Source organism: Dama dama, chromosome 18, assembly GCF_033118175.1.
Source record: "Dama dama isolate Ldn47 chromosome 18, ASM3311817v1, whole genome shotgun sequence".
Classification (NCBI taxonomy): Eukaryota; Metazoa; Chordata; class Mammalia; order Artiodactyla; family Cervidae; genus Dama; species Dama dama.
This window is the reverse complement of record NC_083698.1, coordinates 46,376,735-46,394,771: the sequence shown is the minus strand read 5'-3', so window position 1 is coordinate 46,394,771 and position 18,037 is coordinate 46,376,735. Positions and strand designations below refer to the sequence as shown.

Genomic DNA, 18,037 nt, shown 5'->3' with positions numbered 1-18,037 from the left:
CCTGGATTGCATGGTAGTTCTACTTTTAGTTTATTGATCAATCTCCATGCTGTTGTCAATAGTAGCTGTACTGATTTACATTCCCACCAAGAGGGTATGGGGGTTCCCTTTTTTCCAGATCCTTGCCAACACCTTTTATTTGATGTCTTTTTGATAACAGCCGTTCTGACAAGTGTGAGGTGATACCTCATCGTGGTTTTGATTTGCATTTCCCTAATGATTAGTCACGCTGAGCATCACTGAGGGTGATGGGCAAGGCTGGGTCAGATTGCTGGCTATGGGGGGCCCCAGGGGTCTCAGGACTAGGGCTAACCTACTGCTAAGTGAGGCTGGTTCCTGAGCCCTCTGGTGGGCAAGGTCAGATTCTCTGTGTGGCCAAGGTAGCTGAGGGAATCCAAGGTTGCCTTTCTGCCGGTGGGTAGGACTGTGTCCCCACACAGCTAGACGCTTGGCCTGGGCTAAACTATGTCCTCCCTTCCAGTATGAGGGTTATTATTTCCATTTGCATATGAGGTATTTAAGTGGCTTGCCCAGATTCTCACAGGAAATGAGTGGCAAAGAATCAGGACCAGGGCAGTCAGTCTTAACGGAGGGGGAGAGACAAGCTGTGACAATGGAGAGAAGGAAAGGGACTTGGCAAAGCAAAACTGAAAGAAGTAAAGGCTGATTCTCAGCCTTCAAGCTACGTTCTTAAGCGTGATGTGGACAAAGCTGGGGGAACCAGGAGATGCATTTGTAAGAAAGAATGAAGTAATTTTGTTTTTCAATATTGTCATACTCTAGATTCTTATTTACATTGCCTTGAAGCGTATAGTTTTAAGACAGCTTTCCAGAGATGCCTTATTCTTTTCAAAAGCTATATTGTATATCATTCTATGGACATACTATATTTAATCAGTCTTTCCTGTTTAGTATTTTACCTACATTTAATGGGATTGCTTTGGTAGGTTGTTGTTGCTGCTATTTTTAAAAATTTATTTCATTGAAGTATATTTGATTTACAGTGTTGTGTTAACTTCTGTTGGACAGCAAAGTGACTCAATTGTACATATATAAGTATTAGTTTTCATATTCTCTTCCAATATGGTTTATCAGAGAATATTGAACATAGTTCCCTGTGCCATACAATAGGACCTTGTTGATCTGTTCTGTATATAATAGCTTGCAACTGCTAACCCCAAACTGTCAATATACATCATTCCCCCACCTCAAACCACCCCCTTGCTATTATTGTCTGCAACTACACAACATTCCTGCAATGCAAATTCTTGTATGCAATTATTTTTACTTATTTACAGATACATATCACTAAGCTAAGTTCTTAGAAGAATTAGAACTAATTCTAAGAATTAGTTCTTAGAAGAATTTCCTTTTAAAATTTTAATAATCTTTTAAATGTTGATAAGTACTGTCAAATAAATAACACGTACTAATAAACACCTGTATTCACAAAGCACAGATAACCCTAATTCTCCACACTCTCATTAGAATGAATATTTTCAAGCCTTTTGTCTTGGCAGACTGATGCAGGAATAATGTGACTGTATTATAATTTTAAGTTCTGCATGAAATATTAGACATTCTGAGTTTCGGGAGCTGCGGGGTCACTTAAAAGGAGCATTCATGTAGGTGGCTAGGAGTCCAGGATCTGCATTTGAATGAGTGGGAAGTCAGCATAAATGTTGATTTTGGAATCACAACCATGCAAAGAATAAAGTTCTCTCCAGACTTGCAGTTGCTGGAAGGGGAGGTGGTGAGATGGAGTGGGAGTTTGGAGTTACCATATGCAAATTATTATATATAAAATGGATAAACAACAAGTTATATGTGGGCTTCCCAGGTGTTGCAGTGGTAAGGAATCTGCCTATCAGTGCAGGAGATGCAAGAGATACAGTTTCAATCCCTGAGTCAGGAAGATCCTCTGGAGTAGAATCCTCAGTATTCTTGCCTGGAAAATTTCATGGACAGAGGTGCCTCTGTCTGATTTGACGGACAAATGAAAATGGATTAATTCAGTCTTATTATTATTCAGGTGTTGTGACTCTTGTGGACAACACGTTATTACATTTACTCTTTACTAGAAAATTCTAGCGTTAGTCGCTCAGTTGTGTCCGACTCTTTGCAACGTGGGGACTGTAGTCCTCCAGGCTTCTCTGTCCATGGAATTCTTCAGGCAAGAATACTAGAGTGGGGTAGCCATTCCCTTCTCCAGAGGATCTTCCCAACCCAGGGATTGAACCCGGGTCTCCTGCATTACAGACAGATTCTTCACCAGCTAAGTCACCAGGGAACCTTGATGAAGCTGGTACAAAACCCAGCCAGCTCTTTAAACTCCCCTAAAGACGAAGATGACTCATATTCAAAACATTCAATAATGTTGGCAATAAAGTATAATATAGTTTCCAAATGACCAGTTTGGCCATCCCATCCCAATGTACTCTGCACATTCATTCTTTTACTGGGAGTCCCACCTCGGAAATGAAGACAAGCCATGGGAGGGAGGTTGAAAATAATGAGGACGCAAGGTTGTAATGCTATATTTAAACACATAAAATGCAATCCTCCAGTCCAATATTGCTATAAGAAATTGAATACTACCACACATAATAAAATGAGTTGAAATAACAATAAGCGATAAAGGAAATGTGACTTATGCTTGCAATGAGAGCCATGAACCCTAGGTGACTGTTCTCAAATTTGTACAAAGTGTACTTCCTGCAAACATTTCAGAATCACCTCCCACTCCCTTTTTCTACCACCCTTTCCTCCCCTATTTATATCTGAGGATGACTTTGCCTCCACTAGGTCACTCTAATGGAAAATCTTCCAAAGGATTCTATTCTACAGGAGTGCTTCTTTTTCCCTTCTGTATTCTTCCCCAAATCTGATTGGTGATCACTGGTTTGTTTTATTCTTTTCTCTCTGTTCTAAAATTTGAGCTTCCTTCTGGGGGTCTGTCTCATCTTGACACTAAGAGGGATAAATAGAGATTCATATTATATCAGGAATTATTTTCCCTGATGGACTGGAATCCTTTTGGGGTCAATCTTTATGAAATGCAAGACAGTCTCATTTCCTAACTCCTCAAGGAAACAGAAAAAGATGATCTGCATGGGCTAATTGGAACTTTGAAAAGGCAGCCTGGGGTTCTGTTAGAATCAGAATGATTTGATGTCTAGACCTAACAATAGATCTCAGGGAGGTGAACTTTTGTTATTCTCTCCATGACCAAGAGATTTGCCTCGTGGTGTAATTTCTTTCCACTTTATCAATGATGACTGGGGATGCACCTGCACTATGCCAGGGAATTTGTTTTGATTTATTCAGGCAAACACTCGAATGGTCAACTTAGAAGAAGAATAATCGAATTAATTGCTTAATGTAATGAGTCAACTCACTGTTGATTGTGCACAACTCACTGTGCACAGAATGCACATTCTGACATCACTGACAAGTCAATGCAGCCACAATATTAATTCTATTAACTCTGCTCTGTAATTTTTCATATTTCTTGTCTTTTGAAAATCTGATGAAAACTGGACAATCATCCCTGGAAAACTCACACATACACATTTCTGTAGAACTTTAATAGAATCTCTGAGTTCTAATCCCATACCTGGAGGTATCACCCAGAGCACTAGGATTTAGATTGAGTTTGAATCATGAAAATTTTATCCAGAGGTTTTTACCTCTAGCAGAATTCAATACAGCTGGAAGATCATGCCTTTTGGTGTTGTAGAGTCAGGTGATTCCAGGTTACTAAAAATAACAACAGCCATTTAAAAGCATTGTGAGTCATGAGATATCATACGCGGAACAGCCTTGTGGCTAGAAAATGGATGGTTTAGGAGAAGGACATCAAATCACTGATTTTTTTTTTTTTTTTTTTTTACAAATACTGATTTTCTTCTTACTGCAGAAGGGAAGAATGGCAACCCACTCCAATATTCTTGCCTGGAGAAGCCCATGGACAGAGGAGTCTGGTGGGCTCCAGCCCATGGGGTCGCAAAGAGTTGGACATGACTGAAGCAACTAAGCAATTTATTTTGACTTTAAATGAGAAATAGAATAAAAAAACATTTTATCTCAATCCAAATTTGTAGCTAAGGTCAAACTATGATTTAAGCACAAATTTGAAACTGGCTTTCTATTAAAACAGAGGTAAGTATTAATAATTATTATATAATATTATAATTATATAATTAATAATTATTATACATTCATATAATCAAGTATAACAGTCATGATTATTATAATTATAACCACATGATTATGACAATATAATATAATAATTCTAGTCTTTCATATTTAAACTTTACATCAGCATGTTTATTTACTTGTTTATACACTTAACAGCTTTAACTGACCACTGTGCTAGGTACTAGAGATAGAAAGACAAACAAATAAAACACAGCCCATCTTCAGGAAGTGGGAGAATGTTGAAAAACCAGAAGTATTTAAATCAAGGCATCAGGTCAATTAAGAGAATAAAATTTGACAGGAGAGAAAAAGATTCGTTTCCTAAGATATATGTATATCAATACATTTGTTATGTTAAACCTCAACTGTTATTTATTTTTTAAAGACTGCCTCTATGTTACAATCATACAATGGCTATAAAAATAGTTTGCTAATATATACTATTAAAGGTTTACGTAATGAAACTTGGACAAATTTTTGAGAAATATTCCTTATTTTGTTGTTTGAGGGGGAAGCTTTTTCTTCTTTTTTTTCAAGATATAACCCACCTAATGGCTAAAACTGAAAAGATCAATTGTGCCAAATGTTGACAAAGATGAGGAGTTGCTGGAATTCTTATACATTAATGATGGGAGTTTAAATTGGTGAAACCAGTTTGGGAAAACAATTTGGCAGTTTCCTATAAAGCTAAATATATTTCTACCCCCTGACTCAGCAATTCACCTAGATTTTTACCCAATAGAAATTAAAACATGCATCCAAAAAAGATTTGTACAAGAAAGTTTATGATTGCCCCAAACCTGGAAAAAATGCAAATGTTTATCAAAAAACAGAATGTATAAACAAATTCTGGTATATTCACACAGTGGAATATTATTCAACAAGAAAAAAGAATGAGCAACTGATGCATGTACAACATAGATGAGCCTCAAAAATATTATGCAATGAGACAGAAGCTATACACAAAAGTGAAGATACTATAAGTGCCACTTATATAAAGTTCTAGAACAGGCCAGTCTATTGAAGATGATAGAAATCAGAACAGTGTTTGCCTCTAGGGGTTGGTTGGGATTGACAATAGAAGAAAGAGGAGAGAGCTGTAGCATTGCTGCCTTTGAAGATGAAGTAGAGTTATGAGACGAGGAATGTGGGTGGTCTCTAGAAGCTGGAATAGGTAAGAAGATAGATTCTCTTCTAGAACACCCAGAAAGGAACACAGACCAGTCAACACCTTGATTCTAGCTCAGTGAACTCTATCTCACACTTCTGACCTATAGAAGTATAAGATAAGTTTGAGTTGTTTAAGCCATTAAGTTTGAGGTAACTTGTTACAGGATCACTAGAAAACTAATACAAATGGGTATATGCAGTTGTCAAAACTCAGCAAAATACACATTTTAGATCGGTATGTTTAACTGCATGTAACTTATATCTTGTGATAGATTGAATTGTGTCACCTGAAAAGATATGTTCAGGTCCTGGCTCCCAGAACTTCAGAATGACCATATTTGAAAATAGGATAATTGCAGATGTAATTAGATAAGATGAAGTCATAGAAAATAGGATGGACCCTTAATCCAAAGTGAATATCATCCTAATCAAAAGAGGAGAAGCGACTTTTCTGGTGGTCCACTGGTTAAGAATTTGCACTTCCAGTGCAAGGGGCATGAATTTGATCCCTAGTCAGGGAACTAGGACCCCACATGACATGGCCAGAAAGTAAAAATTAAAAAAACAAAGAAAGAAATTAAAAATAAAAAGAGAAGACAGAGACACACAGAGCACCAAGTGTTGACAGAGGGAGAGATTTGAGTGAAGCAGCTGCAAGACAAGCAGTGCCAAGGACTGAGGTCACCAGAAGCTGGAAGAGGCTAGGGGAGTTCCATCTAGGGTTTCATAGGGAACATAGCCCTGCAACACCTTAATTTCAGACTTTTGGCCTCCAAACTGTAGGAGAATGAGTTTCTGTTGTTTTAATCCTCCTAGTTTGTGGTACTTTGTTAAGGTGGCACTAGAAAACTAATGCATATTTTAAAAGAAAGAAATCGGCAATAAAAAATAAAATATTACAGATTCAGCTGAAGCCCTCTTCATAGTCCTCTCTGCCCCCACTCTGAATTTCCTTCCCCTTACCACAGAGTTAACCACTATCCTTAATTTCTTATTTATCATTCTATTGCTTGTTTTTATATATTTGCCACGTATCTGTGAATCATAAGCATTCTGTGTGTCTTCAAACTTTATATGAACAGAATCATATTGTATTTATTCTTTCATACTTTTTTCCACTTGATTTGTGCTTGTCAGATAAGTTTGTGTCATCACGTGTAGATCTGATACATTAATTTTTATTATGCAGAATTCCACTGTATGAACAAAGCATAATTTTTTATTCATTGTCTTGTCAATAGACTTTTGCTGCTATGAACATCTTTGAACACATGTTTCTTAAAGATATATACCTAAAGAGTAGAATTGCCAAGTCTTAGAAATTGTGTATCTTTAACTTGATAAGACAGTGCCAAGCGTCCCTCTGAAGTGATGCCCCAATTTACATTCACACCAGTAGTACAAGAGTTCCTATTGCTCCACATTCTCTGTAACCTTTGGCATTTTCAGGCATGTCAGGTAAAAGAGATCTCAGTTCAGTTCAGTCACTTAGTCGTGTCTGACTCTTTGCAACCCCATGGACTGCAGCACGCCCACCTTCCCTGTCCATCACCAACTCCCAGAGCTTGCTCAAACTCAGGTCTATCGAGTCAGTGATGCCACCCAACCATCTCATCCTCTGTTGTCCCCTTCTCCTCCTGCCTTCAATCTTTCCCAGCATCAGTTCAGTAGCTCACTCGTGTCCAACTCCTTGCGACTCCATGAACCACAGCAAGTCAGGCCTCCCTGTCCATCACCAACCCCTGGGGTCCACCCAAACTCATGTCCATTGAGTTGGTGATGCCATCCAGCCATCTCATCCTCTGTCGTCCCCCTCTCCTCCTGCCCTCAATCTTTCCCAGCATCAGGGTCTTTTCAAATGAGTCAGCTCTTTGCAACAGGTGGCCAAAGTATTGGAGTTTCATCTTCAACATCAGTCCTTCCAATGAACACCCAGGACTGATCTCCTTTAGGATGGACTTGTTGGATCTCGTTGCAGTCCAAGGGGCTCTCAAGAGTCTTCTCCAACACCACAGTTCTAAAGCATTAATTCTACAGCGCTCAGCTCAGATCTACCATGCAGCAAATGAAGCTTAAGGACCTCCCTTTTGCTTAGACTCCTTTAAGAGGTGCATAATTAATTTTATATTTGTGATTTTATATTCTTTTTCTTAAAATGAACCTCATAAATTGCATAAGCTTCAGGTTCTGCCAAATCTAGCTCCACCCCTACTGATAACAGATATGAAATGGATATCATTGTACTTTTAATTTACTTTTTCCTGATTGCTAGTGAAATGGAATATCTTTTCATATGTTAATTGGCACATCAAGTTTTCTGTAAGTTGACTGTACTGGGTTTTTGGGCTTCCCAGGTGGCTCTGTGATAAAAGAATCCACCTGTCAATGCAAGAGACACAGGAGACACAGGTTCCATCTCTGGGTTGGGAGGATTCCCTGGAGAAGGAAATGGCAACCCATCCCAATATTCTTGCCTGGAAAATTCCATGGAGAGGAGCCTGGTGGGCTACAGTCCATGGGGTCGCAAAGAGTTGGACATGACTAAGCACACTGGGCTTCTGCCTTTTGTCTTATTGGCTTGTAGGAGTTCTTTATATATGCTGGACATTAGTCCTTTTTAATTGTCCATTTTGGAGCTTGTCTTCACTATTGTTATAGTGTCTTTTGTGTTTTAATTTTAGTGAAGTAGGATTTATCAATCTTTTTCTTTATGATGAGCACATTTTTATGACTTGTTTAAGAAATACTGCTAGCCCAAGATTATAATGGTATTCTTTTTTCTTATAAAGGTTATCAAAACTTGCTTTTTACATTGAGATCTTTAGTCAACTTGAAGAATTTTGTGTGTGAAATTTGATCCAAGTTTGATTTGTTCCATGTGGATCACCAGTTGTCTCAGGACCAATTATTGAACGTTATTTAATAACAATAATCTTTTCGTGACTGAAATACATCAATCGTATATCAAATTTCAATATGTTTCTGGGCCTTCTGTTCCATTGGTATATTGGTCTCCCCTAGCACAATAGAGCACTGTCATATTTACTAAAGCTTTGTATAGGACTCTACATCTGCCTGATAAGTCTCTGCTTTTTCTTCTTCAAAATTGTCTTGACTTTCTTGGTTCTTTGTACTTTTATATAAGTCTTATGATGAAGATTTCCTATTTAAAAAACCTTTAGATTTTCACTGCAATAGCATTTAATATAATTAATCTGGGAAAAAAATCTTTGTGATACTAGGTCCTTACATCCATGATGTATGGCTTCATATTTTTCTCAGATTTCCTTTTTGTATGTTAATGATGTTTTGCCATTTTTGTCCATAAGGTTCTGATATGTCTTCAGATTAAAATTTATTCCTACTTATCTTTCATATCTTTTATTTCTATTACCAATGGTATCTTTCTGTTATATTTTTTTAATTTGGCTATTGTTGGTGTACAGGAATGCTCTTCTCTTAAATTCTTTTTTAAAAAATTTATTTATTTTTAAATGGAAGATAATTGCTTTACAGTATTGTGTTGGTTTCTGCCATTCATCAACATGAATCAGCCATAGCAATACCCATGTCCGCTCCCTCTTGAGCCTCCACCTCCCACCCTATGTCACCCCTCCAGGTTGTCACAGCACCAGGCTGAGTTCCTTGTGCTATACGGCAACTTCCTATTAGGCATCTATTTTACACTCAGTAATGCATATATTTCAGTGCTACTCTCTCAATTCATCCCACCCTCTCTTGCCCCAATTGTGTCCGTAAGTCTGTTCTCTATGTCTGAGTCTCTATTCCTGCTCTGCAAATAAGTTCATCCATTTTTCTAGATTCCATATATATGTGTTAATAAACAATATTTGTTTTACTCTTTCTGCTTTCACTCTAAATAAGAGGCTCCAGTTTCATCCACCTCATTAGAATTGACTCAAATTCATTCCTTTTTATGGCTAAGTAAAGGAATTCTTTTAACTTGTCTTTGTTGAGCTTGTATCCAAAAACCTTACACAACTCTTATTTGTTCTGAAATAAATAATTTTTAACTAGATCAGTGGTTCTGAGATTTTATCTTTTACATGCGATGTTTTCCAGTTCTTTCAGCAACCAAACCTAAAACATAATTTGATCAATGCACAATAGTTCTGAATAAACACTGTACATTTTTATTGAAGTGTAATTGATGTACAATATTATATAAATTTCAGGTGTACAACTTAGTAATTCAGTTTTTTAAAGGCTGTATTCCATTTATTGTTATAAAATTGGCTACATTCTCTGTATTGTACAATAGACATATTGTATAATACATTAGAACTTATTTATTTTATACATAGTAGTTTATACTCTGTATATTTTTTAAAACAAAAAGCAGTATTTTGTGTTTTAAATAATGCCATAACTAATTCAGTTGCACAGTTAGTGCATGTTTTAGCCAAAGTTAAAATACAGGTTAGATTAATTTAGAGTAAGCATTAATGATTTGTTCAAATTCTTCTGGAATTCCAAAATTGTACCACATATAATTCATTCATTGAACCGTCATTCAACCAGTTCCGTGGTAGATTCATTCTAGGTATTGGGGATATAGTCGTGAATGAGATAGTCAAGATCACTGCCTGTATGGAGCTTTTACTCTAATGAGGGAGCCAAACACTAAAGAAGCATTCACCAAAAAAAAAAAAAAAAAAATTGCTTATTTTTTAATTATGATGCTACATTAGGAAAGTTGGTTAGTCACTAAGTAACATCTGACTCTTTTTCGACCCCATGGATTGTAGCCCACCAGGCTCCTTTGTCTGTGGAATTTCCCAGGCAAGAATAATGGAGTGGGTTGCCGTTTCCTTCTCCAGGGGATCTTCCTGACCCAGGGATCGAAACTGTGTCTTCTGCATTGGCAGGCACTTGCAGATGGATTCGTTACCACTGAGCCACCATAGAAGCCCCACATTATGAAAGTACAAGACACTATGAGAGAATATCATGAAAGGAGTTCACTTGGATTTGGGATTTTAGAAGTTCTCTTTGAGGAAGTGATGTTGAAGCTAGTTAACGGTCAGACAGAAAGGAAACAGCCAGGCAGAAGTGGAAGGAAAAGAACACTGAAGCAGAGGAAACCATGTCTGAAAGGGGCAGGCGAATTCAGGGCACTGAAGGTGTCACTGCGGATGGAGGGAAGAAAACAATAGGCAGAGCAGAGCTAAATAGGGTTGTGGAGTTGGGCAAGAGTTATCATGCAAGACTTTGGAGGCCTTTTATCCTAAGTACCACCATTAACTCTCTGACGAGACCTAGCATGAAAAAAATCATTCCAACTATTGGGTAGGGAGAAGACTGGAAGGGCTAAGAGAGGAAGAGAGAAGTGCAGCACGAGTCTATTGTGAGAGATGGTGGTGATTTAGGCTAGGAGGCAAGAGTGAGATGAAAATTTGTAATATATTTTGGAGGTAGATTCAGCAGGACTTGGTGATGATGCATTGGCTAGGGGTTAGGCGAGTGTTTGCATGAGAAAGTAGCAACATGACTCTTGGATTTCTGACAAGAGTAGAGGGGGTGTTCTTTACTAGAGTGGGGAAGATTAGAGATGAAGCAGATTTGGGAGGAAAGATCAAGAGTTCAGATCCACATGTGTCAAGTGTGAGATGCCTGTGGGACTTCCAAAGAGAGATACTGGGTACACAGTTTAAATATGTGGATCTGGAGGGCTGAAGTTAGAAACATGAAAGTCCCTCAGAGCCGTGGGACTCTTACTTAGAGTAGAGAGAATGACATGTGCGTGGGGGGAGGACCTGGAACTCTCTACAGAGAGCTTGCACTTGCACCTGAACAAATGCCTCCTCAAGTGGCAGAATACAAAGAAACTATAAGGAACTAAAAATAAGTACACGCATGCACAGTTGGGGCAAATTATGAACAATAAGATACAAAGAAAGGCCACAAACCAACTGCCACTTCCAAGGTGCTGGGAATAAAAGCAGGGTACTACTATGCATGATCCCTGCAATAGCACCACCAACGGGGTGGGCAGACCACCTAAGCCAGCCCTCTGGTCTGACCCAGATGCATCAACTCACCCCTACCTTCACCCCACTTAAGGAACCAGCCCACCCTCCTCAGGGAGCAAGCAAAGGAACCCGTTATTTGTTCTCACTCCCTCGTGCAGCAGCACGAATCCCAATAAAGCTTGCCTGAATTTCTCACCTTGCCTCTTATCTGTTTCTATTGATTCCAGAGTCCAAGGACTCCAACTGGTAACAAAAGAAAAGGGAGTCCAGGACAGAAGGGAATGACAAGCAAGGAGCTGGATAAAGGTGGAGTTGGCAAAGACATATCAGCTAAAAAATGGAGACAGGTATGATGAAAAGAATTAACATTTTAAAAAGAGAGAATTCCTTGGAAGAGTAGTCAGTACAATCAAATGCTAAGAGGTTGAGTGAGATGAGGATTCAAAATACCCACTGGGTTCAGCAACATAGAGTTTGCTCCTCTTAGTAGGAGCAATGGGCTGGAGATATGTTAGAGCCAAAACAGAGGCCTGCTGCCTGGAGTTAGGAGAGCTTCCTAACAAGGACCTTTATCACACCACAAGTTAGCCTGTACACCACTCTCTTGCAGTTCATGAACATTTCATAGAGTGACCCAGCCAAGAAGTAATACCTCTGAACTCCCATCCAAACTGCTAGGAAAAGTGTCAGGAAGATAACCCTCACTGAGTTTTTTTTTTTTTTTTTTTACTTCTACATACACATCTGCTGTGCAAATCTCTGCAAACCAATGAAACGCACACACATATACAAGTGCAATGAGAGGTATAATCTCACAAGGAACTTGAGGAAGCTGTTGTAATCATCCCATCTGCTGATCAGAGTCTCAAAGGTCAAGACTACATTGGAGTCTTTCCATTGTTGTAAAAGTTAATGAAAGTTAATTATTAAAGCTGACAGAAAGGTAATTTCCCCACTGCCTTACATAACCTATATATAGTCATCAATATACATATGGATGCATGCAGAACCTATAAAACTAAGTGGATGGACACTGCCTCTTAGAACTGGGCTATATTCCACCATCGCTGAAGGGCCTCAAGGACTATGTATCAGGTAGGAAATACATTTATGATTATTTTACTCAAATTGGTTTTCTATTTCTTGCAAATGGTATATTTTCTGACTGAAACATATTCAAAAGTTAGGGTGGCATTCTTGAGTTTGTTTCATGATCAGGAATATTTTAAATCATACCTAACAATAGGCTTATGGATAAGGAACTGGCAACCCACTCCAGTATTCTTGCTTGAAAAATTACATGGACAGAGGAGCCTGGCGGGTTGCAGTCCATGGGATTACATGACTGAGTATGCATGTATGAGGAGGGTGGAGGTAGATGGGTTGGTAGCAGTAAACTGGTAGAACTAAAAAAAAAAATTATACCTAACAATAGGCTTAAAATGTTAGTCTGGAGCCATAGCAATGTGATGTAAATATTTGAGTAGATTTTGATATGACATTTGAGTAAACACTTGTATGCATTTTTAGGACTTAAAATAGCCCTTTCGATGATAGCAAGGTTTTTGTATTCGTTATTCCCATATTCCTTTTGTTCTACACCCTAATCTGATTTTATTAGTAGACCATCTGTTCTGCAGTTTAGCAAATAAAGCAGGTTTTTAGGAAAGGTTTTTCCAGGAGATAGGATGATCTATTAGAAGGTGTTCAGAGAAGTCTTTTGGTCCAGAAGTGAGGGTTTTAAGCACCAAACTCCCCAGAAAGTCCAAGAAGGGAAAAGGGGAGTTGAGCTGCTGCTGCTGCTAAATCGCTTCAGTAGTGTCTGACTCTGTGCGACCCCATAGATGGCAGCCCACCAGGCTCCCCCGTCCCTAGGATTATCCAGGCAAGAATACTGGAGTGGGTTGCCATTTCCTTCTCCAATGCATGCATGCATGCTAAGTCACTTCAGTCATGTCCGACTCTATGTGACCCTATGGACAGCAGCCCACCAGGCTCCTCTGTCCACAGGATCCTCTGGGCAAGAATACTGGAGTGGGTTGCCATTTCCTTCTCCAATGGGAGTGGGGGGGTGGTGCAAAAAGTAGGACAGATAGTAAAAAGGAAGAGAGAGAGAAAAAAATTGCCACTGGAAAGCAGCATAGTGTCATATGCCACGATTAATACTATACTGTGCAGCAGTATTTTTCCTATGGATTACCAGCCCTAACAAAAAATTCCCTTCAGTCTTTAAAATGTCAAAAGATTACACAATATTCTCCTAAATGTGAGCATGAGAAACAACTTATTAAATTTCTGGATTAAATAATTTTCTTTTCCAAAGAAAATTTGTCATTCAGAAAAACAGTGTAATGAAAGTTGGCCACATAAAGATCATTTTTGCTGAGAAATGAGGAAGCAACTATTCTATTTCAGACAAAAGTAGTTTTAGAGTGGGTTAGTTTTACAGTGGGTTAACACATATCTTGCCTCCTCCATCTTGATAAATGAATGAGTAAGTATATAAATAAATGAACAAATGTCTCAATGTCTACTAAACAGCTTATATTTGACTAAGGAACAAAATTCACAAAATCAGAATGGATGTTTTTAAATTCCTGAATAAATGAGTAATAACCTGGTTCAGCTTCTCTCCATGACGGAGGTCCTTGGTTCTCCAAAAAAGAAGAAAAGAGCCTCCCTCCAACCTCTGTTTCACTTTATTGGGGAGTGAAGGGGAGAATAATCAGGTTCACTTCAGTGAGACTGAACTCCAGGCTACCCAGGCTCACATTTTGTGTATGTGATATTGAGAGCGGGAGCATGGCAGAGAGGCTCCTCTGGACAAGGACAAGAGCACTGTATGTGCCTCATCTGGAACTCTGTCCTCTTGTCTCTCAGTGATTCAGGGCTCATGGGTGCTCCTACATCAAAGGCAGAGAAGAGTATAAGACCTGGCTTCTTGTCCGAGCCCTGTCACTTGCTTAGCTATGAAACTTGGGAAGTCTTCTATCTTCTCTGATCTCAATTTCTTGATCTGTAAGTTAACGATAGTAATTTCTACCTTCTCTGCTCAAGGGAGAAAAGTGAAAGTGCTTAGAAAAATGCAAAGCCTTAGAGAAAGTCAAGGGATTCTCTTTCATTTTGTCAGCTTCATGGGTCTGAGATGCCTTCTTAACAACTTAACACTTAACATTTTTCCTAATAGTTCATCCTTTTGGCCAACAAAATCCTCTGTTTCGGTATTTGTCTCACTGGTCTTTGAACATGATGTCTTAATTTCCCATTGCTTTCTTATCTCTTTTAAACTTATCTGTTCTTTCCAATTCCTAGATGAAATCTTTCTCAATGCCAATGCACACTCACATCCCTTCTTCTTACAATTTGTTATCTGTATCACTCATATTGGGCACTCCTTCTATGCAAGTAAACTTTGGAATTTAGAACTACATCATTTCTATATCTTTTGTTTATAGTTCAATTTATCTCAAAAAATCTTCCTGAGTAATGACTACTTTACAGGTACTCTGCAAAAGGGAAAGATATGATTAAGTTTGGGCTTTGTCCTTGAGGAACTGAGTCTTACTGGCAAGAGAAACTTACAAATAATGACAAGACAGTATACTATGGGAGAGAAAAGCATACCAGGTGTGTACAGAAGGAAATGATTAACTCTTTTTAGAGGATTCCATGAAGGCTTTACAGCATCATCTTATCTTATACAGTTATGTTAGGAAGTTTTCCTAACAAACAATAGAATAATAAATGCTTGTTGAAGGAACAAATCATTGGTCATTGACAGCCAAGTATTTTAAAGGATGAATTAGAATTTACCAGGTGTTGGAGGAGAAAAACACAGGTAAAGGAAATGGAAAGAAATGGGGGGGGGGGAAGTGATGTTAAATATCATTTGTTTGTTAAGAAACTGCTGTAATTATGAAGGAGGAGTGAAGAAGCTTGTGAGATAGGCCAGAGCCAAAATATACAGGGCCTTGTATACCATGCTAGGAAGCTTAGATAGGTAGACACTTTAACATTATGTTGAAATAAATGGATGAGAATGGAAAACTGCCAATTCTGGAGAAGTTCAGAATAAATATGAAGTCATAGAAAAGATGGTAGCACTAATGTTTTCAGACAGGTTCCAGCTGACTGTGTCATGTAGAGTCTACTGGTCAATATTAAACTCAGTCCTGAAACTATTACCAATTAAAGCTAAGAAGGTTCTCCTTAAATACCTTAATTTCAGTCTTTACAATGGCCCTTTGTTGTTGTTGTTGAGTCGCTAAGTACTGTCTGACTCTTTTGCAACCCCATGGTTTGTAGCCCACCACGCTCCTCTGTCCATGGCATTTCCCAGGCAAGAATACTGGAGTGGGTTGCCATTTTCCTCTCCAGGGAATCTTCCCCACCCAGGGATCGAATCTGAATCTCCCACCTTGGCAGGCTGATTCTTTACCACTGAGCTGTCTGGGAAGCCCTTACAATGCCCCTACAAGAAAGGTAATGACATCCCCTTTCACCATGAGAAAAACTAAGGATTGAAGCACTTGCCCAGAGCAAATCAAACTATGGCCAAGTAATGATGTGAAGGCAGGTCTACTTAGCTGCCAAATTCTCACTCCTTTCTGCTGCACCTCCTGACTGAATTAGGCTTGACTTAGTTTCTCAGCAGTAAGACTGATAATAATGATTGCCAATAAAAAGAGCTGTCAATAATAATAATGTTTAGTGCCTGAACTAAGTTCCTAGAAGGTGTTATAAGACCACTGTAAAGCAGTAACACAAGCGAACTTCTTGACTAAGCAATACAGGATGCTCTTACATTCTTGCCCACTGAACTACAGTTCTGTGCATCATCCATATTATTTTAGCAGAAAAAACATCCAAAATATTTTTCTATAGCCATTTACTTTGGGACTCTTTAGAGGTACTGCCCCACACCCTCAGGATCCTCATTCCAGTCCCATTGCCTTTTAAAAAAAAAAAAATATTTATTATTTTTATTTGTGCTAGGTCCTCACTACTGCGTGTAGGCTCTCTCTAGTTGAGGTGAATGGGGAGCTACTCTCTAGTTGGGGTGCAAGGGCTTCTCATTGCAGTGGCTTCTTTTTGTTGCACAGCACAGGCTCTGGGACATGCAGTCTTTAGTAGCTGTGGCTTAGGATCAGTAGTTGCAGACGCTCCAGACTGCAGGCTCATTAGTTCCGGTGCACTGGTTCTTCTTTGGCTGTGGATTGGGGTCCCTCTGAAAGTGTTCACTGGACCCATTATTCTGCTTGTTCTCCCACCTCTCCCCCAGGTGTAGCTATCAAGACATGGCTGTATTTCCCATTGTCCAAAGACCAATTCATGAAATAAGGCTGGCTTACCTCTGGTTTTCCGCTGACTGGCACAGCGGTATTTTGAGATCTGGCTCAGGGTGGAGTCAATGACAGTCAACTTTGTGCAAGGGTGGTGGAGGTATCTACCGTGACTGGGGAGAGGCCAGGAAATATTCAGCACACCTGCTTGCCTCCTGGATTCAAATGACCACCAATTAAAGAAAAATACTAGCATGGACTTATGTGCATCTTGGTTCAAATTAGTTTCCCACAGGAAGGGCAGACGCTGAAAGAATAGAACAACGAATGGATAAATGTATAAATGCTGAGATATGCAAAGGTTAGGGCTATGGACACTTTTCAGAGGAGCGGGGCAGGCAGAATGGAGGTGCCCAGGTAGCTGGAAGCCCGGCGGTGACACTTAGTTTTGCACAGCCCGTTGTGGATGGGTGGAGCTTGGGGGGGTGGAGGGGAATTCCTATAAATACCAGTGTTATTAATACATCAAAATAGTTAAACTGGAAAAAACTGGACTCTATAAAATAACCCCAGGACTAAATTTGTGCTTGGGGTGGGGGATTGGTGGTGGGGAACGCTGAGAAAGACAAACTTGTATGCCTAAGTCACAGGACCAAAGAATGTAGACATATGTATATATGTGTATGTGTGTCTGTGTATGTAATCGGTATGAAATAAAAGCCAAAAAATTAAAAAAGAACACATTATAGGGAAGGAGGTAAGAGTGGAAATGTATACAAATGAGATGTAAAGCTCAAAAATCATTAGGAGGAAAAGTGCCTGAGAATGAATTTCAATCCCCCAAAACCACTGACACCTTAACGAACCCAGAGAAAAATCTGAGGCATGAAGATAAAACAGAACATGAAAAGGTTGTACATTAATATGGGTGTCATATTTGAAACTGGAATTGTGACTCTAGGCACCAATAAAAATAAGTTTTCCAGGAATTTCTGAGGTAAAGGCAACATGTTCAGGTTGTTTTGTTTTTAAATTAAGAAAAATCACTTTTGAATTCCTAACTAAATTAGGTCATTCTCAAGAATCCCAGAAATGATGGACTGAGGAATGACATTAATTTATGAGTGTCAGGAGCTTTTTTCAGCAGAGGCACCACAGGCGTGGATGATTCAGTGGCTCAGATGGTTGGTTACACGTGGACTATGAGACAGCTGCTTTCGGAAGCAGTGATGGCCACCTAGGGAAGAACCACCAGATCGGAATTGTGGCCCTCAAGCTCTCTCACCCTAAATTCTGTAAAGATTTCTTAAGCAACCCTGACTCTTGCCCTCAAGCACTCCCTTTGTAGTCTGAGCCTTTGACCTACGAAAGAGCCAGGCATGGTCCTCCTTA

At 39.1% G+C, this 18,037-nt stretch overlaps 1 protein-coding gene across 3 annotated transcripts in view; it reads left to right on the top strand.

The window, feature by feature from the left end:
- Positions 1 to 12,342: 12,342 nt before the first annotated feature.
- SLC26A3 (solute carrier family 26 member 3) overlaps positions 12,343 to 18,037 on the top strand; it is a 34,160-nt gene continuing 28,465 nt past the window's right edge. For all 3 annotated transcript variants that reach the window (XM_061165256.1, XM_061165255.1, XM_061165257.1), the window contains exon 1: positions 12,343 to 12,458. In XM_061165256.1, coding sequence (XP_061021239.1) covers positions 12,361 to 12,458 — 98 coding nt within the window. In that variant the 5' untranslated portion in view covers positions 12,343 to 12,360. The remainder of the gene's footprint in view (positions 12,459 to 18,037) is intronic.